The sequence below is a fragment of the Oncorhynchus clarkii genome, chromosome 30 (genome assembly GCF_045791955.1).
Source record: "Oncorhynchus clarkii lewisi isolate Uvic-CL-2024 chromosome 30, UVic_Ocla_1.0, whole genome shotgun sequence".
Taxonomy (NCBI): Eukaryota; Metazoa; Chordata; class Actinopteri; order Salmoniformes; family Salmonidae; genus Oncorhynchus; species Oncorhynchus clarkii.
The window spans coordinates 19519174-19546568 of NC_092176.1; the positions used below are offsets into that span (position 1 = coordinate 19519174).

Genomic DNA, 27395 nt, shown 5'->3' on the forward strand with positions numbered 1-27395 from the left:
TCAGGAGTCTTATGGCTTGGGGGTGAAAACTGTTGAGAAGCCTTTTTGTCCTAGACTTGGCGCTCCGCTACAGCTTGCCATGCGGTAGTAAAGAGAACAGTCTATGACTGGGGTGGCTGGAGTCATTGACAATTTTTAGGGCCTTCCTCTGACACCGCCTGGTGTAGCTTAGGAAGGCAGCTTAGCCCCAGTGATGTACTGGGCCGTACGCACTACCCTCTGTAATGCCTTGCGGTCGGAGGCCGAGCAATTGCCGTACAAGGCAGTGATGCAACTCAGTGATGCTCTCAATGGTGCAGCTGTAGAACATTTTGAGGATCTCAGGACCCATGCCAAATCTTTTTAGTTCCTGAGGGGGAATAGGCTTTGTCCTGCCCTCTTCACGACTGTCTTGGTGTGTTTGGACCATTCTAGTTTGTTGGTGATGTGGACACCAAGGAACTTGAAGCTCTCAACCTGCTCCACTACAGCCCCATCGATGAGAATGGGGGCGTGCTCTGTCCTCCTTTTCCTGTAGCCCACAATAATCTCCTTAGTCTTGGTTACGTTGAGGGATAGGTTGTTATTCTGGCACCACCCGGCCAGGTTTCTGACCTCCTCCCTATTGCCTGTCTCATCGTTGTCGGTGATCAGGTTTACCACTGTTGTGTTGTCTGCAAACTTAATGATGGCGTTGGAGTCGTGCCTGGCCATGCAGTCGTGGATGAACAGGGAGTACAGGAGGGGATTGAGCATGCTCTGTTCTCTTTGTGGGACACCCAAAAGGCGAGCCAGGAAGACTGGCTGCAGACAGACAGGCCTAGTCAGGCCAGACAGACTGGATGCAGACAGACAGGCCCAGTCAGGCCAGACAGACTGGGTACAGACAGACAGGCCCAGTCAGACATGATTTTCTTCTATCTTCTCTCTCTCTGTGGGAGCGTAGTGACTTAGTGACCAGAGGGAATGCTCTCCAGCTGTACTCAGTTTGGCCCTGCTGTTTATCTCCCCAGTCACACACTACAGTTGTTTTGGGTGACATGCTGGACAATTTTGATCGCTGTGTATAATATATGTGTGCGACCATGTGTGTGTGTGTGTGTGTGTGTGTGTGAGTGTGTGTGTGGTTACTCTTTTCTGTAACCTCAGAAGAATGTCTTCTGGGTTTATAATGTGTGTGTGTGTGTCTCTGTGTGTGTGTGTGTGTCCATTGTATTGTGAAGAGCCCAAAACAATGTAGAGTTTAAAAGCCAGTATTGTAGAAGGCTATGTTCCCTGGGGGCCTGTGGCTGTCTACATATCCTGCTGACATCCCCTCTCCTCTCCTCTCCCCCTGCTCTCTTCACACTACAGCTGAGGGATAAGTAAATGGCCGCCAGTGTGTCAGACAAAATCCAAGAGGCTAATGTGGTACAACGTCCCACACAGAAATACTTCAACATGCAACACATTCCCAGAAACACAGAAATGGAGAGAGAGAGTTAATAATAACAGCACAGTCCATAGAGATGGAACAGGGAGGGGGAGGCTGAGAGAGAGAGAGAGGGGTCTTCAGCTTCCAATAAAGAGACATTGAATTCTTACCCACACCCCCCTGTCCACTCCGTCCTGTCCACTACCCCCCACCCCCCTGTCCACTCCCTCCTGTCCACTCCCCACTACCCCACTGTCCACTCCCCCTACCCCCCTGTCTACTCCCCCCTTACCCCCTGTCTACTCCCCCCACCCTCCTGTCCAGTCCCCTACCCTCCTGTCCACTCCCCCCTAACCCCCTGTCTACTCCCCCCACCCCCCTGTCTACTCCCCCCTACCCCCCTGTCTACTCCCCCCACCCTCCTGTCCACTCCCCCCGCCCTCCTGTCTACTCCCCCCTGCCCCCCTGTCCACTCCCCCCTGCCCCCCTGTCCACTCCCCCCTGCCCTCCTGTCCACTCCCCCCTGCACCCCTGTCCACTCCCCCCTGCCTCCCTGTCCACTCCCCCCTGTCCCACTGCCCACTCCCCCCTGCCCCACTGTCCACTCCCCCCTGCCCTCCTGTCCACTCCCCCCTGCCCTCCTGTCCATTCCCCCCTGGCCTCCTGTCTACTCCCCCCTGCCCCCCTGTTCATTCCCCCCTGCCCTCCTGTCTACTCCCACCTGCCCTCCTGTTCACCCCCCTGCCCTTCTGTTCACTCCCCCTGCCCCCCTGTCCACTCCCCCCTGCCCCCCTGTCCACTCCCCCCTGCCCTCCTGTCCACTCCCCCCTGCCCTCCTGTCCACTCCCCCAATGCCCTCCTGTTCACCCCCCTGCCCTTCTGTTCACTCCCCCTGCCCCCCTGTCCACTCCCCCCTGCCCTCCTGTTCTCTCCCCCTGCCCTCCTGTCCACTCCCCCCTGCCCTCCTGTCCACTCCCCCAATGCCCTCCTGTTCACCCCCCTGCCCTTCTGTTCACTCCCCCTGCCCCCCTGTCCTCTCCCCCCTGCCCCCCTGTCCTCTCCCCCCTGCCCTCCTGTTCTCTCCCCCTGCCCCCCTGTTCACTCCTCCCTGCCCTCCTGTTCACCCCCCCTGCCCCCCTGTCCACTCCCCCCTGCCCCCCTGTCCACTCCCCCCTGCCCCCCTGTTCACTCCCCCTGCCCTCCTGTTCACCCCCCCTGCCCCCCTGTTCACTCCTCCCTGCCCTCCTGTCCACTCCCCCCTGCCCTCCTGTCCACTCCCCCCATGCCCTCCTGTTCACCCCCCTGCCCTTCTGTTCACTCCTCCTGCCCCCCTGTCCACTCCCCCCTGCCCTCCTGTTCACCCCCCTGCCCTTCTGTTCACTCCTCCTGCCCCCCTGTCTACTCCCCCCTGCCCTCCTGTTCTCTCCCCCTGCCCCCCTGTTCACTCCTCCCTGCCCTCCTGTTCACCCCCCCTGCTCTCTCCTCCCTGCCCTCCTGTTCACTCCCCCCTGCCCTCCTGTTCACCCCCCCTGCCCTCCTGTTCACCCCCCTGCCCTCCAGCTCACTCCTCCCTGCCCTCCAGCTCACTCCTCCCTGCCCTCCTGTTCACTACCCCCTACCCCTCTCATTTACAGGACACATCAGGGCCCAAACTCTCTTTCTCTGGTATTCTCATCGGTCCATGCTATCTGGGATCCTTGGAATGTCACTATCCTATTGAAGTTGAAATTTCAAATGGTTAAGGTAAGGGTTAAGGTTAGGATTTTGGGACATCTCAGAAAAGCACTGACAGACAGACAGCTTGGTGAGGTTATGTTGATACACGGAAAGGACAAGAGCACAGAGTCCCACAGCAGCCAGGTATGTCAAAGCACCATTCAGACTCTCCTAAATATTTCATCTGGACAAGTAGCAGGCAATCTCCTACCTCCACTGCCATTAAACATGTAATACCTGGCTGATATAATATCACACCGTGAGTGGTGGGATGAAGATGTGTGCAGAGCAGTCAGTCAGTGGACAGCTACAGTAAACTCTGCTACGCTGTGGTCCAAACACAGGCAGAGAAGGACACACACTCAGTAAAAGTCAAACACTCCATCAGACTAAGGTCAAAAGAGTCACGCTGACTAAGGGAGACAAACACACACCCATGGCTGTAAACACACACACACACACACACACACACACACACACACACACACACACACACACACACACACACACACACACACACACACACACACACACACACACACACACACACACACAGTGGAGCCAGGGATGGGAGGACTAGTGAATCCCATCAGTCATGGATCCCGTGTGGGGTTTAAAACAGGACAACCCACTTAACCGGACAGCATTGTCAGTACACACAACACTGCCAAGGACAGAGAGAAGAGAGGGGATGGAGGGAGGTAGGCTTGACAGAGAGAGACAGACAGGGAGACAGAGGGAGAGGGGGAGAGTAGTGACACTGTGTATTCTGTGTATAAGGGGGTTTCTACACCTGCATTGTTTGCTGTTTGGGGTTTTAGGCTGGGTTTCTGTACAGCACTTTGTGACATCAGCTGATGTAAGAAGGGCTTTATAAATACATTTGATTGATTGGACATTTTGTTATATCATTCAGTGTGTATGCGCTTGTCTCGATCTGCATGTTTCTGTGTCTTTGTGATGTTCAGTGTGTGGTCGATAGCCTCAAGTAGTGGCATGCTCAAACACACACACACACACACACACACACACAGAGATATTGGAGCTGACCCTGTGCAGAGACAGGGCGGGACGTGACTGGGTTAAGAATGGTTCAGTAGAGTGATAAAATACCAAGTCCATCCACCCATGTTCTGAGACCCTGCAATAAGTCACACACACACACACACCGATATATAAGAGGGGAGAGGGGCACACACAGACACACACAAATACATATTGATCCAAAAACAAGCTAGGCTTAAATAGAAAGATGTTTAAAGGTGTTTTTAAAACAGCAATGACAAAGAATACAAACATACACTTCTTGTTCTCATCTTAAAATCTAGCCAAGGAAGGCTGCAGGATGCAAGAGATTCATTGATTTCTCCTTTTGTTCCTCTCAAACACCATCACCATCACACACACTCAGACACACACAGAATGCAAAAGAGTATGCAGAGCCACTGGATTTCTGTCAGGCATTAAATCACACACACATAAACAAGCTCTCTCACACACAAGCACACACACGTGCGCTCGTGCAGGGTTAATAGTGCAGGTGTCCTTTGAAGAGTTTCCCCCTCGCCCCTCGCCCCTCGCCCCTCGCCGATGCTGATTAAAATAAAACAATCAGCAAACACGTGCTGGACCATTCTGCCTAATGTTCAATCGGCTGCACTCTGACACAGGGCCACTACACAGCTCATTCTCATTCAAGCAGGCCTGCTGGAGCCTGGCAGCATCACAAGTCAATGTGTTGAACTGGAGAGCGAAGAGAAAGGGGAAACAGGACAAAGGGGGGGGGAGTGGGGTGGAGGAGTATGTTTGTGTGTGCAAGAGGAAAACTTGTTTTTTACTATACTTTTTGGAGAGAAATGTTAGCCTGAGGTTGGAAATGTTGGGTAGGCAGAGGGAGTGGACGTGCCTAAAATGGAGTATAGACTCTGGTGATGACACCCCGTGTGAAACACTTATACACCCATCTCAGCTACAACGTAAACCCCTCACATACATCTCGTCAGCTCCCAGCACAGGGAAATAGGAAGGAATGAGAGAGCGAGAAAGGGAGAGAGAAAGAGAGATAGAGAAAAGGAGAGGGGCAGTAAACTGACAATAAAAAAAAAAGATATTCTCTTTGGGGAAAAAAGCAAGAGTTCTTATTTCCGTACCATCCCTGAGATAACATCTCTCTCCGTCTTTCTCTCTATATTCCACATCCATGATGAGGTCTGCATAAAATTAGCTGCTTGATAGGGGGAATGTGTCCAGAGGCAATATGGAGGGGCTTATTTCCAGTGCGCGCCGATACACACTGCTCAACCCAACATATTCCTCAGCAACAGCCCTGAATCTGATAGACACGGCAAGGCCCTTTTAAAAAGTCACCAACAGAGACTGTTTTAGAGATGAGAAGAAAAATGAAGCATAAAATTATAAAATTCTTCCTTGAGATTGTCTTCGTATCCAAACTGTCACTTTGATTGTCTCGGCAACTCCAACCAACGTCAAGGGATGCTGAAAGAGGAAGTAAGGGAAGAGAGTGTGTAGAGTTGGTAGAATGTGTGTGTGTGTCTGTGTGTGTGTGTGTGTGTATACTGTATTTGTTGTTTGTCCTCATTACCAGACAACAGGCTCTCTGACCCATACAAGTTAGGGAGTTCTTCCTATTCCTGACATCACCTAGCCTTCATCTCCAAACCCTTCCCAACCCTTTAGAACAGGGGTCTTCAACCTTTTCTTGCTCAGGAACCCCCTCCAGGCAAACTGGCGACCCAGGGACCCCATCATACGTTGGCAAAAAAAAACGCTGAATGATAATGGCAAGGACAAGTAATCAACATTTTAAAATGAATAGATTTGGTAGACTTATTTTGACCTTCTCATATAATAATTGGAAGAGGAAGTGTCACATGCTTTGTAAACTAACAGTGAAATCCTTATTATGGCCCTTCCCAACAATGCAGATTTTGTTTTTGTTGAAATAATAGAAAAATAATAACACAAGGAGTAAATACAAGTCAGGATAACTTGGCTATATACACGGGGTACCAGTACCCTATCGATGTGCTGGGGTACAAAATGTTGTGTGCACTGTGCACCTTCCCACTAGCACACAGACGCCAAGCTCCTCCCCCTGCCACTCACTACAACAATGATGAAAATTAACTTCTTCCTCTCTGACAACAAGCAGTTTAAACAAGTTTCCACTAGTTTCCACAGCCACAAAGTCATAATTGGCTATATCGTCAACATTCATGCAAACAAAAATATGCTTTTTGGTCGTAATTTAAGGTTAGTGTTAGTCATAAGGTTAGAAATGTGATTAAGGTTAGGGTTAGGTTTAAAATCCCATTTTAAAAAGAGAAATTGTAGAAATACGCGGGCTTTATGACTTTGTGGTTGTGTTAGTGACGACCGTTTAAACTCGCTATTTAGATTTGAGTTTTGGTCAAACAGAATTGGTCATAAGGACACTGAAACGCTTAGAGACATTTTACTGCGAGAACTTAACACTCCCATAATGTAGAACAAAGAGATCCTACTAAAACGAGAGTATCAATGAACATGATTGTGGAAAATTGATGCTAGTTTCTGTCGCATGCGGCATTGTAGCATTTTAGCCACAGACTGTCATGTGCTAGCTGTCTAGTCTGTGTTTTATAAATGTAAAAAAAGCATTTATATAAGGAATTGGAAACCTATTCTCATTCTGAGAAGTAAGCATTGTCTTATCCAGGTAGGTCACTGGATATCCTGCGCCGGCTCTGCGCACTGTGTCTCTGGTGCGTCTGCACAGCCCAGTGCGTCCTGTGCCAGCGCCCCGCATTTGCCGGGCGAAAGTAACCATCCAGCCAGGACGGGTTGTGCCGGCTCTCCGCTCGAGACCTCCAGTGCGCCTCCCCGGCCCAGTGTATCCGGTGCCTGCTCCAAGAACCAAGCCTCCAGTATGTCTCCCCAGCCTGGTGAGTCCTGTGCCTGCTCCCAGAACCAGGCCTCCTGTATGTCTCCCCAGCCTGGTAAGCCCTGTGGCAGCTCCACGCACCAGGCTGCCTATACGTCTCCTCACTCCAGTGAGGATCCATGGCCCGAAGCCTCCAGTGATGATCCATGGCACGAAGCCTCCAGTGATGATCCATGGCACGAAGCCTCCAGTGATGATCCATGGCACGGAGCCTCCAGTAATGATCCATGGCACGGAGCCTCCAGTGATGATCCATGGCACGGAGCCTCCAGTGATGATCCATGGCACGGAGCCTCCAGTGATGATCCATGGCACGGAGCCTCCAGTGATGATCCATGGCACGGAGCCTCCAGTGATGATCCATGGCAAGAAACCTCCAGCATTGATCCGCGGTCCGGGGCCTCCAGAGACGGTCCCCGGTCCGGGGCCTGCAGCGAGGGTCCCCGGTCCGGGGCCTGCAGCGAGGGTCCCCGGTCCGGGGCCTGCAGCGAGGGTCCCCGGTCCGGGGCCTCCAGAGACGGTCCCCGGTCCGGGGCCTGCAGCGAGGGTCCCCGGTCCGGGGCCTGTGGAGAGGGTCCCCGGTCCGGGGCCTGTGGAGAGGGTCCCCAGTCCGGGGCCTGCGGAGAGGGTCCCCAGACCGGGGCCTGCAGCGAGGGTCCCCAGTCCGGGGCCTGCAGCGAGGGTCCCCAGTCCGGGGCCTGCAGCGAGGGTCCCCAGTCCGGGGCCTGCAGCGAGGGTCCCCAGTCCGGGGCCTGCAGCGAGGGTCCCCAGTCCGGGGCCTGCAGCGAGCGTCCCCAGTCCAGAGGGTGCCACCAAAGTGGGGAGAGCCAGAGGTGGGAGCAGGGTCTGCATCCTGCACCGGAGCCGCCACCGAGGTAGATGCTCACCCGGACCCTCCCTATAGTGTCAGGTTTGCAGCCGGAGTCCGCACCTTGGGGGGACTTGTCCTGACCGTAGAGATCTTTTTATTCTCTATGTTTGGTTGGCCAGGGTGTGACTCGGGTGGGAAACTCTACGTTCTGTGTTTCTATGTTTTGGCCGGGCATGGTTCTCAATCAGGGACAGCTGTCTATCGTTGTCTCTGATTGGGAATCATACTTAGGCAGCCTTTTTCCTTTTGTATTTTGTGGGTAGTTGTCTTTGTTAGTGGCTCTATAGCCCCAGTAAGCTTCACCGTCGTTTTGTTGTTTCTTGTTTTGTGGGCGACATTTAAAGTTTTTAAAAAATTACGCTCACCATGCTGCACCTTGGTCCGGTCATTTCCACGACGACAGTGATCGTGACAGCGTGACAGTATATTGTGACGGTAATTGAATAACCGTGTAAATGACGGTTATGGATGAAGACTGTCATGAAAATAAAATAACTGTCAAAACCATTTAAATAAGTTAGGATAAAAATATATATGTATAGATATTAACTTTATTTTCATGTAGATAAGCTTGACCTAATAGTGGGAGTGTTTACTAATGATTATAAGCAATTGTTTTGCTAACTAAGTCTGTCTATTAAACGTTCTGCATCTCCTCTTCAAAGTGTTCTTTGATGCTGGAACAGCTACTCTGCAAGATGTACAGGGGTGTAGAGCACTACAGACTATGGCACTTCGGTTAAAAAAAAATCATGTGTGGACTTTCTTTTATACAAATGCACATTTTCATTGCTTGCTAGTAAATTAATTAATTGGTCTTCTTTAAAAAAAGGTTGGATGTGTCTAGTCTATTCATCAATTATGTCAACATGGTTGTTCTGGATCTGAGGCCTACAGCCTAATTCACTAATGTTGTGTCAAATGGACAATGTGCTAATCCTCTCCAACCTGGCATGGTATAATTTGATACGGAATATTTTCTTACTATATAGACTAATCATTGCTGATCAGGCCCGGTCCTGGATGATATGCCGCCCTAGACGAGACCAAAAAAATTGGTGCTCAGTCATTTTTTCCTTCACCTTACACAGTGAGTCAACAAAGTCCGTTTTTTAAATGTATTTTTAAATCCAACTCGAATTATAATATGTGACTCGTTTCAGGAAACTAGGCGTATGTCGCACATCACTACTTCACAGGAAAGGCATGTGAACACATTATTTTTTTTAATCTAAATTAATTTTTTGGCAGAAATGTCTTCAAGAACATGTGAGCATTCATGTGCTAGCTAACATTGAACCAAGCTAATTGGTTAGCTTTAGCTACCTATAAATTCATGCAGGGTAGTAATGTTATGAGTTGGGATTATGATTCATTGTTTAGCTAGCTAGTTAACTACATGTCTAAACAAAAGACTCCACTATGCAAGGTACCATTTCACTGTACCGTCTCCACCTTCTCTATCCTGTGTATGTGACAAATAAACTGAGATTTTATTTGATATAGTGTGTGTTTACCAGAGACGGTAATGTGAAGAACAACATGACCTGCACCAAAGTCAAATCTGGATATAACATTAGGCCAACCAGACAGTGTCCAAGTTAAAACATTCCGTGGTAGAATGCCCTGCTTTTAATTTGTCACACTCACAACCGTAAACTATTTTCTGTAATTAGCTCGCCATTATTCTGTAAATAATGATCTATTTGTGAGTTTATTTTCCTGATGCTGTTAGTAATATAATATGGTCATTATTTGAACTGGCCAGCCAGCTAACTTAACATTAGCTAGCTAGCTAACAAGCTAGAAATTAAGCAAAGCATTGTTTAGAAAGTTGCTTTTAGTTGCCTGGTTTGCTAGATTGACATATATCAATATATTTTTGAACAGATGGGTTTATTGGTGTTAAAATACACTAGTTATGCTATTTCAGCATGACAATGCCCCCGTGCACAAAGCGAAGTCCATACAGAAATGGTTTGTCGAGATCAGTGTGGAAGAACTTGACAGGCCTGCACAGAGCCCTGACCTCAACCCCATCAAACACCTTGAGATGAATTGGAATGCCGGCTGCGAGCCAGGCCTAATCGCCCAACATCAGTGCCGACCTCACTAATGCTCTTGTGGCTGAATGGAAGCAAGTCTCCGCAGAAATGTTCCAACATCTAGTGGAAAGCCTTCCCAGAAGAGGGGAGTTTGTTATAACAGAAAAGGGGGGGACCAACTCCATATTAATGCCCATGATTATGTAATGAGATGTTTGACTAGCAAGTGTCCACATACTTTTGGTCATGTTGTGTACGCTGGTAGCTTTGATTGACGGGTGCTTTTTCGTGTGAGTTCGCTTATTCTCTATATAGGCCTATATGTCCATAAATAAAGTTTCATAAAGTAGTCTGTCTGGACTCCATCTTTTTAATAAGAATCAAAACGCTTCTGTCATGATGTAATCTTGAAAAAGGACTGTTGTCAGTAGCTTAGGCTACATTATTTCTCTCATCATGGCGTCCTCTCTATGAAGAACATATGACAATGCATCGAATGACCACAGCAGCAGGGTCTGTGACGTTATGCAAATATTTTGGGAAAAGTGGGAGAAAACCCATTGGACTTCATTTGAATGGTTTTGTGCATCGGAATGGGACTACTCCGTTAATGTTGTGTCAATACGAAAATGCAACAGATCCTCTCCAACCTGGCATTTCTTAATTTGTATAATGAAATAGCATGATAACAGCAAAGTGCAGTGGCTTGTTTCAAATAGGTTTTTATTAAGAAGGATATCCATGTATGTCACGCCCTGGCCTTAGTTATCTTTGTTTTCTTTATTATTTTGGTTAGGCCAGGGTGTGACATGGGTGATTTATGTGTTTTGTCTTGTCTAGGTTTTTTTTTGTAGATTTATGGGGTTGTGTTCAGTTTAGGTGTCTAGGTAAGTCTATGGTTGCTTAGAGTGGTTCTCAATTAGAGGCAGGTGTTTATCGTTGTCTCTGATGGGGAACCATATTTAGGCAGCCATATTCTTTGGGTATTTTGTGGGTGATTGTTTCCTGTCTTTGTGTTTACTGCACCAGATAGGGCTGTTTCAGTTTTCACGTTTATTGTTTTGTAGTTTGTTCATGTTTGAGTTTTCTTATTAAAGAACCATGAACTATAACCATGCTGCGTTTTGGTCCGCCTCTGTGACAATGTAAACAAGTGTACAAACTAAATTGAACGGTTGTGTCGGTGACCGTGTACAATGGCCTGGTCAATTACCGTAACCTCAAATTCCAGTCACAACCCTACTTGGGGGTAGAAGCTATTTGCTACAAAGGTAACTCTAAACACATTTTCACTTAGGGCAGCTGGCAAAAATTAATATCCAAGTCAAGAACGCTCACCAGCAGCCAGTGGCACTTGCTGCACTGGTAGCCTATTTGTGGGTGCTTTTTCAAAGCCTATGTCAGATACTCCAATGAGTGTAATTGGCTCCAATGAGAGTCATTTACTTAATGTTACTTGAGAAATAATGTTGACATCATTAGAAAGAAGATATTATCCTCTTTTCTACTGTAGTTGTAATTCAAAATGTGTTTATTCTGTTGTTGCTAGCGATATTCATAAAAATATTGTCATATTTGTGGACCCCCTGCAGTACCCCTGCTTTAGAAGGCAGTCTGGATGGACCTCACTGCTATCCCAGTACAATTACACATCGTCCCACCATGCCCTCTCCTTTCTCAGACGCCCGGCTTGTCACTTTCTGATATGGAGGACTTTACAACGTTGAAGGTCGGTTCGTCTATACACTTAACCTCATTTCCCCATGCTGCTCACTCTCTACCAGAAGAGAGCCTTTTGATTGGTGTCCATTTGGAAAAAAAGAGCTTTGAGCAGGGGGGAGAGGAATCAGAGCTGACTCGCATAGCCTCGCCAGGGCCTGAGCAAAGAGCTTTGAGCAGGGGGGAGAGGAATCAGAGCTGCCTCGCATAGCCTCGCCAGGGCCTGAGAAAAGAGCTTTGTGAAGCGCCATTCCTGACTGCAGTCAGCTATAATGGTTTTCAATTAACCAGGGGATAAGAGTGTGAACTAATCTGGCCCAGCACAGGAGAGCCTGTCATGCAATATTCATGTACACAAACTAATGAAAGCCCAGATTAGCCTACATATTTACATGGGGTCGGCTCTGTGCCGACAGTCTGTCCAACATGAAAGGAATCAGCCGCTGAGGAGAGGGATGGAGGGACTGAAAGAGAGAGATAGAAGAGAGGAAAGAGGGCAAAGAGAGAGAAAGAGAGGGGGAGACAGAGTGAGAGAAGAGATAAATACTGTAGCGAGGGAAGAAAAATATTTAGAGTGAGAAAGAGGGGAGTGAGGGGAGGGACTGAGGGAGAGACAAAATGAGAGGGTGAAAGTGGCCTTAAAAAGACCTCGAGAAAGGAGGGGAGCAAATGAGATCACAGGATAAGGAGAGGAGAAGAAAAGAAAAGGAGGCATGACTCCTCAAAAGAGATTACAGATCATCTGCATTTTACCTTTTCATCCCCTGCTATCATTATACTCTCTAAAAGTGGTTACTACCCCTCTTCTCAAAACCACAGCAATCTGATGGAGTGATCTTGACAAATTGGGCTGCTGAGAAGAGGGTGCAGTCGTTTCTTCCAGGGGAGGGGTTGTAGACAGAGAGAGTGGTGTCTAAGACGGGACAGAGATATAACAGTAATTGTCTGATACGCTGGGGAGCTCTTGCCTGGAGTCCCCCAGAAAGTGTTAAGGTGTGAAAATGGGGAGGGGTTCCAAGCGTAAAGGCACCATCTCATCAAGACTGTAGCAACAACGAAACGCTTTGTGATAATCATACAAAGCCCTTTATGTCTACATTATGTGTATGTATCAAAATGATGTCAGAAATTCATCCTTAATCCGTGGTTAAGAATCAAATATTTAAGACTTCAAAGCTGGATTAATGTGAGGCTGGGCATACCAATTCCACACGAGGTGACTTTTTATGAAGCATTACCATGTGTATGTCAAACAGGAAGCTACTGGTGGGTTTAGTTTGAAAATATCCTTTGTCATTTTTTGTAGATGTCTCAGAATTAATTTTATGCCCCATGGATATCTAATGTTATGCTTTTACGGACTTACACATTCTCGAAATAATGGAAAAGTCCTCATATTTTTTCATTGGAAACAACTAGGCATGCTGAGCTGTAAAATGTGTCTTGTTAGCTGTCTGTTAGCCTGTTCTATTTCATTATCATGGTCCAAGGTTCTCCTGTGCTTGCTTTGATGTGCTAATGGTGAAATGCAGCACTATGTACGAGGACGCCAACATTGAATAATTTGTAAATAGAAATTACTAAAAGTTTTTTTGTTTCAAGGACTCGGAACTAGATCGGAGCAGGCTAATGAATTCAATATTCGATCAATGTGCTGGGCTGGCAGGTTCTTCCTCCATCGCTGAATGTGAGAACATTTTGATGTAAAATGTGAGAAATGTGCAGATTCACAGCTGAAGGGTGTATCTTCCTCAGAGACAGAGGGAGAAGGAGAGCAGGACAGACATAGAGAGGTAGAGTGAGAGAGATGAGAGGCAGGGAGGGAATAAGACAGGAAGATATGAGAGACGGGCCGCCAGGGCGGAAATGTTGATCTGAGGGCCATCGCCAAAGGCAGACAGAAATGCTTGAATTGCATTTTCTGCCTCTAACTGGTGTTTAATCGAGAGACAGATGGGGGTTGAAGTGGGCAACTTGATCTCCTCCAATAACTTACAATGACAAGAGCTGCTCAGATATTCAACAACCTGAAACTAAAGGGTTTTGTCAGCAAAAAGAAATCTGCACTTTACAAGTGTGAGAGAGGTCTGTGAAAGAAAAAAGTTGTTTGAGGAAAGTTGACATAACAAAAGATAGAGAGTGCATGCAGCCTGATAGAGAGTGCAGAAGAGGTAGGCCCGTACCATCTGTTCACCATTATGTCTGGGATCCCTTGTTGAAATGCTGCAGAACCCAACATTTACTTGCTTATTGCCATATCTCTGTTTTACTCTGTGTATGTAATCATGATGCTGCCTTCACTTTCACTTTACTGAAAACACAATGAGACCAGTGTTCCAAACATGAACGCCACAACTTTGCATGTCCATGCATTTTAGATGAATTTATGGTACGAACGCTAGAAAGATTTAGACACTAAAAAAAAGGAGGTCAAGGGGCACTGTGCATAGCTAAACTCTGAGAGGCATAACAGAGACACTGAATCTACTAGAGCACGTATTCATACTGTCCCCAACAGACACCAGTCTACAGTGTGGTGGCAGGTCCAGGGCAGTCTTGGGTAGAGACAGGGTTCAGCAGAACAACTGAGACAAAGGCTCAGACTCACTTGATGCCCTAATCACTTTGATATCCACATGTGTTAGCTCCTCAGTAAAGCTTGAAGAGTAGGGTTGGAGGAGGGTGGGGACCCCCCTTCCTCCCTGGGGACCAGTTACATTTTCATTTGATAGGAACTGGAAAACCAGCATCTGTAATTAGATTACAAGTAGATGGATGAAAGGGGGGGGGGGGGAATCAAGTCAATTAACTCAAACGATATTCTAATCAGGTTTCATAATCCCCCCCCCCCCCCCCCTCCTCTCAGCTCTCTGAAACAACCTCCAATCTGGATCCTCTCACAAATCCCCGGGGCTCACCATCATACCAACCAAGAGAAGCTGGGCACTCAAATAAGATCATTTGGCGCTAATTTCCCAAACAGGAAAGCACTTAAGACATGCATTGACTGAGAGGAGTAAGTGGGCGCATCCATAGCTAATGAGCAAAGCGGAACATTCGGAATACGCACGGCGATGAAAGGCGGAAAAAATACATTTTGAGAAGTGAGAGGCAGTTGCTCTGCCGAGGCCAGGAGGCAGCTTCCATCAGCACAGGAAATGAGGACACGGAATTGAAAGAGTATTTTTTCCGGACGTGGGGAAACACTCCTCTGATAACAGACAAAGATGCTGCTCTGCACCAGTGTCATCTGCCACGCGCCAGTCTACGCTATCTGCCAACCTGTCTGTCTGGCACACACTGGTTCGGAAGGCAGACTCCCTACAGCAAAGTGACATGTGGGGGAAGGGAGTAGAGGGGGGCTTGGTAGGTCAGTATCACACTCTGTATGTGACACTGACCAATTGCTTTACTGGCAGCATATTTGTCTTGTAGACACTGTTTTTGTTGGCGCTACTGAAGTAGAAAAATGATTCCAACCTTGTTCCGTAACAGAGCCACTCAGACATCACACAGACAATTCAATCAACCATCCATTATATTTGTCTCTTACTTTGATTGGAAATCCATTTCAAATGTCAAGTCATTTTCCATTTCTCACACTGCATGAATGAATCAGAAAGTGACAAAATCTTTCAATCAAACAGAGCCAGAGATTACATGTCAGACTGGTGAATATTTCCCAGGCAGACCACGACGCTGAGTGATAGGATCGGACAGCAGCTGCTATACACTATCAGTTATGAAGAACAGGGATGGGTAAAGGTAGTGCTGAGCAATTAACCACATTTTAACCGGGCTCTTATTAATTGCTTTATTCTGAGTTGTTAGAGAATGGAATGTTTTCAAAGTTTTGGCAATTGAATGTTCTCAATATTTGGCTTTGTAATTTCAATGAAAATGCCCATACTTTATAATGCATTTAAACGTATAAAAGTTTTTAAAATTATTTTTTATGAACTGAAACCGAACAGATTTTTAAAATCATTAATCGCTCAGCACTAGGTAAAGGTCATGCAGGGGCTTGATGTTGTGATGTGTGTAAGGATATTCGAGTAATTCACTCTTTGTTTCAGCATTTGATGCCACAATCCTCTCAAAAGGGTGAGACAAGAACTACAGTTTCCTGGCGTAGTCTACATGGCTCTGGCTGCTGATACAGACTCCGACTGAACACACGCCCAATCATTTGATTAGCAGTGCTATCACAGAGACAGACACCAGCCAGTTACCAAATTAAGCTGGGTTCCAAAGCCCCCCCCCACACACACAAACACAAAGTAACAACAAGTAGGATTAGCAGATCAAACAAGGTTCCCCTTGGACTAGGAGGACATTGGCTCATGCAGCACTGGTTTGATTTTAAAGCATTTGCTCCACCTCTACTTTTACCTCAAAAACAAGCTGTGGGGAGCTTTCCTCTCATCTAAAAAACAAACCTAGCCTGCTAGTTGAGTCTGTGGAGAGCTATAGCCAAGGACATTCCCCAGACTATGCTGTGAGTTTCAGGCAGGCAGCGCTGCCACCGTCGTCACCGTTGTCACTGCAGCCCTACTCTCAGGCTGCACTGCCTGAAGCCCACCTCTCAGGCAGCGCTGCCACCGTCGTCACTGCAGCCCTCCTCTCAGGCAGCGCTGCCACCGTCGTCACCGTCGTCACTGCAGCCCTCTCAGGCAGCGCTGCCACCGTTGTCACCGTCGTCACTGCAGCCCTCCTCTCAGGCTGCACTGCCTGAAGCCCTTGTCTCTTAGCCCGACAGACAGGCAGACGGACAGGCAAAGGGAGGAGGGCTCTGGGAAATGGATTAATTGGCTGGAATCTCATCAGCTCCAGTAAACTACAGTCAGTGCCTTTCTATTTAAAAAGTAATGTGTTCATACAGTAAGCTACCGTATGACAGGAAGAGAAGGTTTTATAGTCACTTCAATTAACGTCACTATCTTTCTGGAGGCTTGACGGCAGTGGTTATGTAAGGTCCAGATCAGTTTCCTCTCTGGGAGCCAGAGGTACCAGGTGGACAGGCCCATCTGGGCCATGCAGCCAGGGAGGGAGGGACAGCCCGGGAGGGACAGCTGGTGCCAGTCGGGGCCCGTTGGCCACAGGTGCAGCCGTGCACGGTGACAACTCCACAGACTGAGACACTGATTAACAACATACCATACAGTACCTCAAAGAGCTGGGAATGCCAGTCAGCATTGTTCTGTAAAGATTCTAATGTCCCCTGGGCGCTGTTGTAAAACTGCACTGACAAACAGAAGGAAAGGCCTCAGCCCATCAGAGTATCAGTTTCACACCAACCTCATCAATCACAGTCACCATCAGGGTCTGGACCTCTGACCCTCTTCCTTATCACTGACATCATCTCCCAGTGTCACAGCTTCATACACCAACTTCATTTAGCCTTCCTTTAACATGAATTCAACGGTCTGTTAGTGGGATGTCCCAGAGACCAGGGCTTCTCCCATAGAGAGTTACCTGATGCTTTAGACAGACACTCCAGCAGTATTGTGTGTGTAGCCGTGTAAAATTAAAGCATGTATACACACCACCACTCTTTCATTCACCACCCTCTCCAACATACTGCCACGGCTTTGTTCATATTTAGACGATGGAGGGGGGCTACATTACCCTCCCAAGTGTTAATCGTGTGAGTAATTTCACACCTGAAGTGTTACACCAACCGTTGTGAGCCAAGTTACGCTCTTTTGTTCCACACAGTAATTATGTCTCATTTTAACAGCATCAATTGGTGCAGCTTGAGAGAGTAGAGACAACACACTTTTTATTGTGGAGACAGGGTAGAGATAGTGGTGCTAAACATGTTCAGTTCAGGATGATTTCAGAGTGGATCATCCAGACAGGTGGCAGGGGGATGAGTCGCCCCAAAACCTTTTACACTGCTATTAATGCAGCCATAACTAAAGCGATAGAAGACAGTCCCACCACAGAATAGACATTCCATATTGTCTGGCTGACAGTCAGAGTGACTGCAGAAGATCTGTGAGTGAGTGAGTGAGTAGCTTTCAACTTGCTATATTTAGCCTCCCAAAGCGGGTGGGTCCAATGCTTGAGATTCCACAGAGGTAATTGGAGCCCTCTCCAGACTAGAGAACAATATTTGCTCTAATATGACCTTAGAGCCTTGGGTGAGAGGAATATATATCTAATGAGATGAGTGGAGGAGAGTTAGATGAGAGGAGGATACCACATTGTTGTCCTTGATAGATTATATTGTGTACATTGTTCTACTCCATCATTGCCCAGATTCAGGACACAATCAGCCACAGCACACACAGCATGTACACACACACACACACACACACACACATTTGTCATACATGAACATGTAGACATGAGAATGGAAATTTGTGAATTAACATATTCAGCCATCACATTCATATATATATATATATACACACACACACATAGATAAATCCTGTGTTGCTTTCCCATCGTATTTCATGGCCCCAATGAGACTATATGGCAAAGCAATTCACTGCAGTTCTGAACAGTGGGGAAGAAATGAAGGTGGTATGCACATCTATGAATGCGTGTTGCAATGATATTAAAATCAATAAAAACAGCAACGATGACATAAAAATGCCCTAAATAACCAGGAAGGGATGCTAAAGAAGAGGAGAAACAAGTCAATGGGCTGTCAAAGCATCCTCCAGGGAGAGGGAGAGGAGGCAGAGAGGAGAGAGACAGCACAGCAGTATAAGTAGGTAATAGAACATCGAGTTAAATATATAATGAGGGATGAGCTCATTAGACATTGTGGAGTGAGTAGATGTGCAGAGGGGGTGTTGTGTTGTATCTCTCATTAGTGTGTCTCTGATTTCCTTTGTCTCCACCTGTCTGTATGCCTTGTTAAGAGCCCCGGGATAAAGTCTCTTCTCTACCTCAGAAGAGGAGCTGGGAGAGAACGTATCTTCTGCAACGGAATGTCAGTTCTACATTAGGCCCACATATCTCAGCGAATATAAACATATGCCTAACATGATCCTATATAAAGCCCATAGAAATAAAGGTGAGCCCACGGGGTAGGGAACAGGAGCTAAACCGAGCCCTGAGAGATGGTGATGGGAAACCTCGGTGGACTTGGGTCAGTACATTTCTCCTTCCTTCCTACTGCTTTTACGGCCAGCAGTAAAATCCCTCCCTGGCTGCCCTCAGCAGGTTCAGCATGGCAGAGGAGAGGAGAGGAGGAGGGCCAGCTAGGTGAGAGTGACGCTGAGGGAAACTAAAACAATCTGCTCAGAGCTCTGCTGCTTCTCTGACCCCTGGAGGAACAATCTGCTGAAACCATCTGGGTCTCTGTCATGCTACCTCTCTCTCTTTCTCTCTCCTCACAGGGTCAAACTAATCAAATTCATATCATCTTCTAAAATCTTTAAGTCACAGGTCAAATGCATGGCCTCTCCCACTTCTGGATGGAGGAGGGCTTAACCGTGTCAATCTGTTGAGTGTCTTTCTGGGTGTAAAGTGGTCAAGAGGACTGAAGGCTACAGTCATTCTACAGAGAGACTGACCTTCCCCATCCTGGAGTCCCCCAAAGAGAAGCTGCCAGGCCACCATGGTCCCACCTCAGACTGGCTCTATAAGGAATGAAACAGCAGCAGGCCACAAAGGCTCTGGCTAAGCCCTGGACACACTCCTGGAAAATTGCCATCTCTGAGGGGATGGAATTAGTGGGATTTAGGGGCGTATATGTGAGGCAGGGTGGTATTAGCGGCTCTCCAACCCATCTCTCTGCTGACCAGATCACAGGCCTTTAAAACACACAAGTCTTGGGTTTCTGTCACAGCACCAGGCATAGGTCTGAGCCTAGACGGAGACACCGACAACTGCAACGTCTTCAGTCTGGGCTGGTACGGAGCCAGGGAGCCATTCCATAGCGGAGTTATAGGGGAATGTACATAATGGGTTTTTGGCCACTGAGTTGATAGTAAATGTTGTGAAACAGAAAAAGGAATGCATGTTTTTCATTCTATGCGCAGGGAAACGCATTGAGGATAAATGGATGTGTCTCTTGGACTGTAGATAGCACTCAATCATGGCCTGATTTTCCTACAGCCTATGAAATACTGCTGCTCTGTATGTTAGCGGCATACTTGCACATAGTGGAGGGGCTTAACCACTAAATATACTGGGGATGGGGCCCACAATATGATTTTTCCACCTCATAGCATGGGGAAACTTGCTCCAATTGAATCGGCGATATTACCTGTAGAACCACCCAGTGGCAGGCACCTCCAGGACCCACAACGCACCAGACCACACCCCTGGAACAATGACCTCAATAAACCCAAACACACACCCAATGACACCAACCCAGAGCACAGGGGGTAAAAAAACACAGCATGTGTTGAGTTAGCTCTCTGAGGCTTGGAGAAAAACACCCATGTATCATTTTACACATATATCAATCTGTCCGTTCACCTCTAGATAGCTTTCTGGTTATCCATCTGCACAAACATTGATTCTCGGTGTGCAGGTCACAGGAATGAGGATTAATGACAATAGAATGGCACAGTCACCATTGTTCCTATTGTTACTCTTATTTTGACAGTGGTCTCCCTCCCCAGTGTGCCAGGCCAGGCTGACATAAGCCTACAGCTCATGAGTACTGCAGACCACTGCGTCACAATAAGAGCAAGGGAGGCCTTGCACTCCGGGAAGCTCCATCGCCTCTCTCCTCCATCTCTGTCCTCCGGTCCCCAGATGGGGAGGGGGTGGGATTAGCAGAGCAAGGAGAGCACATACATTTCAGCTGCTGGTGCTGAGTTGTTTGCTGTCCTTTCGCTCTCTCCATCCCTCCCCTCCCTCCCTGGTCTCGTCCTGCCTCCCTCCTTCCCCCAGAGGATGGGCCGCGAAGGCTGAGATAGCCATGCTGCGGCCGCTTCCCGTTCCGCTAGGCATGCTGGGTCTTAAATACTGCGCAGCATCAGGAACAGCAGGTGCTATCACTCCCTATCATTAATTATCCCTGCCGCTTCACTCTGGGGCCCTCTCCTTCTCTCACTCCTCAACTCCAAATATTTATCTCCTGTACAATCTCTCTTATTCCATTCCCACACTCTACCTCCTTTTTCTCACTTTCTCTTATTCAATTCATCTCCAATTCTATCAATGTCTACAGCTCTACAGTAATGCCATCTCCTCTCCTCCTCTACATCTTCCAGATCTCTGCTTATATCTCCAGCTCTATCCATCTCCTTTTCCATCTCGCATTCATTTGCATCTTGCATTCATTCGCATTCATTTGTTCCCTGATGTGTCTCAATCTCTGTCCAACGTTCTCCTAACTTCTCCCAGCCTGCTGACAATCAACCGGGCAGGTTTATCTTGTTTCCCTGCTCCCTCCCTCCTCTCCCCCTCAGATGCGTGTCCTCCAGCCTCTCCTCACATTCTGATGGCTTTTCCTCTGCCGTAAATCTATTCCAAACTGCTGGCCTGCTGCTGCTGCCAGCCAGGAGAAGTCACAGGGAAATAATGCTGAATCAAAAGAAAAACACAGAATAAGAAACTCCCCCCCAAGTCAAAATGTGGCGAACTAGGTCAGAGATGAAGGAGTGACCCTGGAGATGATAAGGGCTTAGGCCACAACTAGACTCCCCTCACATACTGTAAACAGAGACATAAGGCTCTGCCATACGGCTGTGTCTTAGTCAGACACAGGTGAATGTGCTTTAAGTCAACTGAGAGAGCCCCAGAGGAACCGCTGGCATGACCACAAAAACAAACAGTGACTTCCCCATCCTTGGGTTTAGGCTGCCATAAACTTGGCTGTGAACTACAAACCAGTTCTGTAAACTGAGACCAGCTAGAGGCATGGTAACAGGATGTCAGGCCTTTCCACACAGACAGATAGCGGAGGGTGATAATGACACATGGAGAAGTGGAGACGACTAGCTGAGGGGTTACAGGTGGGGGGGGGGGTCCGTTCTGAGCTGCACACGTACAAATAGAAAAAACAATACTCACAATGCTTTTACCTTCTCTGCGCTGCATTCTGTGTGAGGATACTGCCTGCGGTCTACTTCTTTATTCAGTTATGCCGCGGTTGGAAGTACAATGTCAGCTCTAGCCTGATTCATTGAATTAGCCTCTTCACAGAACAGGTGCTGTCTGTGTTTCTACACGCTTGTCCTCGACCGGCAGCATGGCCACCACCACGGACTGCAGGCTCAACACCTCAGACCTTCAGTGTTCCTTATAGCATCGCCCACTGCTGGGGTAATACCAATAGCCCAGCTCTACAGGACTACAGTCATTCTGGGAGGACAGTGTGTCTGGATTAGCTGGCTTGTTAGGAGCAGTGACTGGACTAATGGTCAGATCTAGAGAGTTGATGGCTCAAATCCCCACTGTGCATTTGGCAGTTAAGCCTGTGAACAAAGCTATCTGCTAAGCGAAGATTGATTATTATTGAACAGGCAGGCTTATCTTGACTATGTCTGAACCTTGAGTAGGAGTCCCCCCCCCCAGTTCCGTGTTTCCTACTCTGTTTAATTACAAAAGTGTAATAGAGCCTGCTCTCTAATCGGTTCAGGTGTTCTGTGCATTCAAACGGCACAGAGGAGCAGCAACGTAGCCTATCCTACCAATCCACTGGAAAACCTGGAATTTTCACCTTTTCCATCCTTTTGGATAGATGCTATCAGGGGCCAACAGCAAGGGAATCTCTCTCCAACTCTCTCTCCCTCCAACATCACTGAGCAGATATGGACTTTTTAACTTATTAGTGTAATCCATTATGAGGAGGTAGGGCAGACACTTGGCCTGAGTCGATATGATCCTCCTATGCTTTCCTATTGATCTCCATCAAACTACAAGTGGAGCAACACGACTGATTGAAAAACAGACACATTATAAGTGAGAGCGGGAATACTGAACTGAAGGACCTTCTCAGCCATTGCTGTGTCTGTGTGTGTCTGTGAGTGGTTTAGAAAAGAAAGTAGTCTCCAGAAACCACGGGAGAGGAACACAATGGCTGTATCTTTGCCTCCATTGTTCTTCCTGACTGCCTTGTGCAATGCCTCAATGCCTAGGACAGAGCGCACAGTCAGGAGATGTCTTTGGTGCTATACCAGAGGACAGGATGAAGGGACAATGTCACACACATGCCCAAACAGTGTGTGAAAAGACACCTGAATGTTTTTAATGTGCAGTCAGCGTTATATGACAGTCTCTATGGGTGTGCCACAGGGTTCAATTCTCGGGCAGACTCTCTTTCTATATACATCAATGATGTTGCTCTTGATGCTGGGGATTCTCTGATCCACCTCTACGCAGACGACACCATTCTGTATACTTCTGGCCCCTCCTTGGACACTGTGTTAACTAACCTCCAGACGAGCTTCATTGCCATACAACTCTCCTTCCGTGGCCTCCAACTGCTCTTAAATGCAAGTAAAACTAAATGCATGCTATTCAATCGATCACTGCCCGCACCTGCATCACTACTCTGGACGGCTCGGACTTAGAATACATGGACAACTACCTGGGTGTCTGGTTAGACTGTAAACTCTACTTCCAGACTCACATTAAGTTATCTCCAATCCAAAATTAAATCTAGAATTGGCTTCCTATATCGCAACAAAGCATCCTTCACTCATGCTGCCAAACATACCCTCGTAAAACTGACCATCCTACCGATCCTCAACTTCGGTGATGTCATCTATAAAATAGCCTCCAACACTCTACTCAACAAACTGGATGCAGTCTATCACAGTGCCATCCGTTTTGTCACCAAAGCCCCATATACTACCCACCATTGCGACCTGTACGCTCTCGTTGGTTGGCCCTCGCTTCATACTCGTCGCCAAACCCACTGGCTCCAGGTCATCTACAAGACCCTGCTAGGTAAAGCCCCGCCTTATCTCAGCTCACTGGTCACCATAGCAGCACCCACTCGTAGCACGCACTCCAGCAGGTATATCTCACTGGTCACCCCCAAAGCCAATTCCTCCTTTGGTCGTCTTTCCTTCCAGTTCTCTGCTGCCCATGACTGGAAAGAATTGCAAAACTCTCTGAAGCTGGAGACTCACATCTCCCTCACTAGCTTTAAGCACCAGCTGGCAGAGCAGCTCACAGATCACTGCACCTGTACATAGCCCATCTATCTACCTACCTCATCCCCATACTGGTATTTACTTATTTATTTTGCTCCTTTGCACCCCAGTATCTCAACCTGCACATTCATCTTCTGCCAATCTACCATTCCAGTGTTTAATTGCTATATTGTAATTACTTTGCCTCTATGGCCTATTTATTTCCATAACTTACCTCATTTGCACTCACTGTATATAGACTTTTTGTTTTATTTTGTTCTACTGTATTATTGACTGTATGTTTTGTTTATTCCATGTGTAACTCTGTGTTGTTGTATGTGTCGAATTGCTACGCTTTATCTTGGCCAGGTCGCAGTTGCAAATGAGAACTTGTTCTCAACTAGCCTACCTGGTTAAAATAAATAAAATGTGTAGGTCGTTTCGCGTGGAAAGTGAGTTAGTAAGTTAGTGTGTGTATGTGTGTGTGTGCATGCGTGTGTGTGCGTGAGCTATTGATGTGCAAAATAGCATTGCATTTAAATGACTCAATACACTTCAAACATGTAATAACCTTTGTTCATTGTTGTGAGGCACCACACTTGAAATCCAGTTTATTCAGCCTTTAACAACATGTAGGCCTTAATTGAATCAATAACTTCAATGGAAATGAATGACAACATTCTCCCTTATGGTCTTTTAAGGTTGAGCAACTTTGCTGCAGTGTGACTGGGTTTGGATTCCAGCTGTGAGTAAAGGCTTTTAATCCTCAGAGGGGGGTCTCGTGGATGATTCTGGCAGAGCTGCAGCGCAGCTGCTGGAATGATTCATGACATGCACCGGTCTTTTCTTTACTGTGGTAATCATTCTATAATAAGAACCTTTCTTTTACATTTCTCTTTTCATCATCAGCAAATTATTCAGGATCAAAAGTATTCTCATTAATTACTATCCCCATTACATGATTCAGAACAAACGACTGATAAAGCCGAATTTGAGCAATGAGCAGATAGAGCAAGTTTGCCGACACTGTGGGTATGTCTCAGTAGTCTGAATTGGCTTCCTCTCCTCATGTCCTTTCATCCATCTCCTTATCTCCTTTCATCCATCTCCAATCCCTCACCTTTGCTGATCTAAAATTAGGGATATGAGTAAGACATATCAACGTTGTTTCTTTCCGTAGGTCAAATCTTAAGGGTCAGTTGGCATAAACAAAATTAGATTAGGGAAGATACTTTGACTATCGAGATGCAACACATTCTGGGAGTATGTCATTTCTCATATCAATAGACAAGTGCCACCTAGTGGGAAGAAAGCGTAATATCTGCTGCACCTTTGCCCATGAGAGGTTTCGTGCTTTTCAGATGATGCATGTAAGCCTATATTTTTCCATGTGGTAATACTTGAACGTTTCTCAAGGAAAACAATAGAAGAGAGTTTAGAGGAAAAGAGTATAGTTTCCTCCAAAAGAAGGGATTAATTGTTGCTGGCTTAACTTTAAACATAATTTATTATATAGGCAATACTGTTATGTTTTTGTCGACTTTCTATAATCTCAATTTCACAGTTAGATGGGATGACTCACAGCTATCTGCAAATCCTACACAAAATGCCTTAATTATCCCTCAGTGATGTCCCTGACTTGTCAATTCGTAAAGAAGGCCACTAAAGGGTCCTGGTTGCAAACTGTTGGTTTCTACACAAATCGATGGCAGTAGCATAAAGGATATACATACAAGGAGATTGTACTTACATTTCTCAAGGGCAATGAATGCGCAATGTTATGGGATGTCTATATCACCTTTAAGACTATTTGCCTTCCTATTTCTGGCTGAAACTGGGCTATACATTTATGTCAAATAACCTACACATTTTCAACGGAAATAGAGTACAGCACTAAAAGGATGTTTAATTCATTTTATGGACAATTACATGTCATTGATTGAACCGTTTGACACGCACCGTCACTCATCTCCAGACTGTTTTCAAGTTCATTTTATTCACCCGAGCATAATTTTTAACATTCGCTCCCACTCACGAGTCGTGTCCAGCAAAAGGATATGCAGGTTTGTGAAAACTGCAATTTCTTAATTATTATCAATAACCTAATGAAACAAAGGTCACTGTTGAATCAGCAAACATGAGCCCAGAAATTAATACAAGTGCCTATCCAAAAGGAACAATTAAAATAGAAACATTGACTGGCCCTATAGCCTATCTTGTGGCCATAAAGTAGTAGGCTACAATACTGGGACAAAATAAAAATGCATATATTGCCTTTTGGCCAAAACGACAAGCCGTGTACACAGTACGTGTAACCTAACCAACCTATCATCATAAAACCGAGTCCCCGGTAAACTTGGAAAGAATGTACCGGTGAGATTATTAATTACCTACAAGTATATTACAGAAAACTAAAACATATCAGTTTCACTCACCTTCTTCCGGGGCTGCCATTTCATCATATTTGTAAACCAAAAATGTACAGCATCAAGATATTATATAAGAGGAAAATTGAGATTCAAGGGAATTCCAAGAGCAAGTCATGCTGCTTCTTGACTTCCTTCAATTTTGCAGCATATTTTCTCCAAGAAGCGGCGCATGATAGGCGATGCACGGTTCTACGTCAAGTGGGGAGAGATGGCACGCGATAGCACCTTTTAATTCAACTAATGGGATGGAGGAGAATATTTTTGACTAAAACATCTGAATGTCCCGGTTTTCAGTTCAACTGTTTTGGATAAATAAGACTATGGGCCACGGAGTGTAAAATCCAAACTACAAATCCGAGATGAGCCACCCCTTCTTGTACAGTCCTGTCGGTAGATCGCTCCGCTGGCAGTCTTATAACAGGGTTTTCGAAGACCTATCCAGTTACTTTGTCTGCGGGACTATGTGGAAATTCATTCTTCAACTTTTTTGTCAACCTCCACGTCGTTCGTGCATTCCAAAACCATTAGTCCGACAGCAAAAATAAACACAAGTCCAACGTTGTGTGCTTATCCCACCGAAATACGGGTATTTCCAAAACCTTTTCAAAACACAGAAACATTTGACAACTCTTGTTAATTCCTTATCTAACGGTAAAAAATGTGGCATCAAATGTCTAGCAAATGTCAGTTCCAAAAACAGATCTCTACCGCGAACGTGCTACATACACAGCGCAAAAGAAACAGTCGCGGGAGGAGAGGGGGCAGAAACAAATCCCTGGAATTTCTATGCGAGGAGCTGTAAGGATATCCTGCAACAGCAACAAACTGGACGACACAACTATAATGACTCCTTTCCCTGCTCCTTAGCGCTCGGGATTTGCAGCGCTCAGAGCTGGAACCGAGCAGCACAGGCACGAGCCGGCGCGGTCATACTCTAACCATAGCGCGCGCGACTGATATAAAGCCGATGTGGCCAGAGAAAAGAGTCCAGACAGAGCTGAGCCAACACTGCACTAACACAAGGGCCCCCAGGAAGGTATGGCACAACTATAAAGGCACTGCAACAGTGGAGGAGTAGAACTTGCGCAATACTATGTGAAAGTGAAAAAACTTAACGTCATCCTTGCCACAACACCAACAGCTTTATTTTACTGTATACAAAAAGCATACAGACACATTCATTCACATATCAATCAACTCTTATTTGCTGGTGTGCTGCACAA

The 27395-nt window shown here is 46.6% G+C and overlaps 1 protein-coding gene across 2 annotated transcripts in view; it reads right to left on the minus strand.

Moving 5' to 3' along the window:
* LOC139389960 (tetratricopeptide repeat protein 28-like) overlaps positions 1 to 26885 on the minus strand; it is a 208419-nt gene extending 181534 nt beyond the window's left edge. For both annotated transcript variants that reach the window (XM_071137012.1, XM_071137011.1), the window contains exon 1: positions 26179 to 26885. In XM_071137012.1, the coding sequence (XP_070993113.1) occupies positions 26179 to 26205 (27 nt within the window). In that variant the 5' untranslated portion in view covers positions 26206 to 26885. The remainder of the gene's footprint in view (positions 1 to 26178) is intronic.
* Positions 26886 to 27395: the final 510 nt, after the last annotated feature.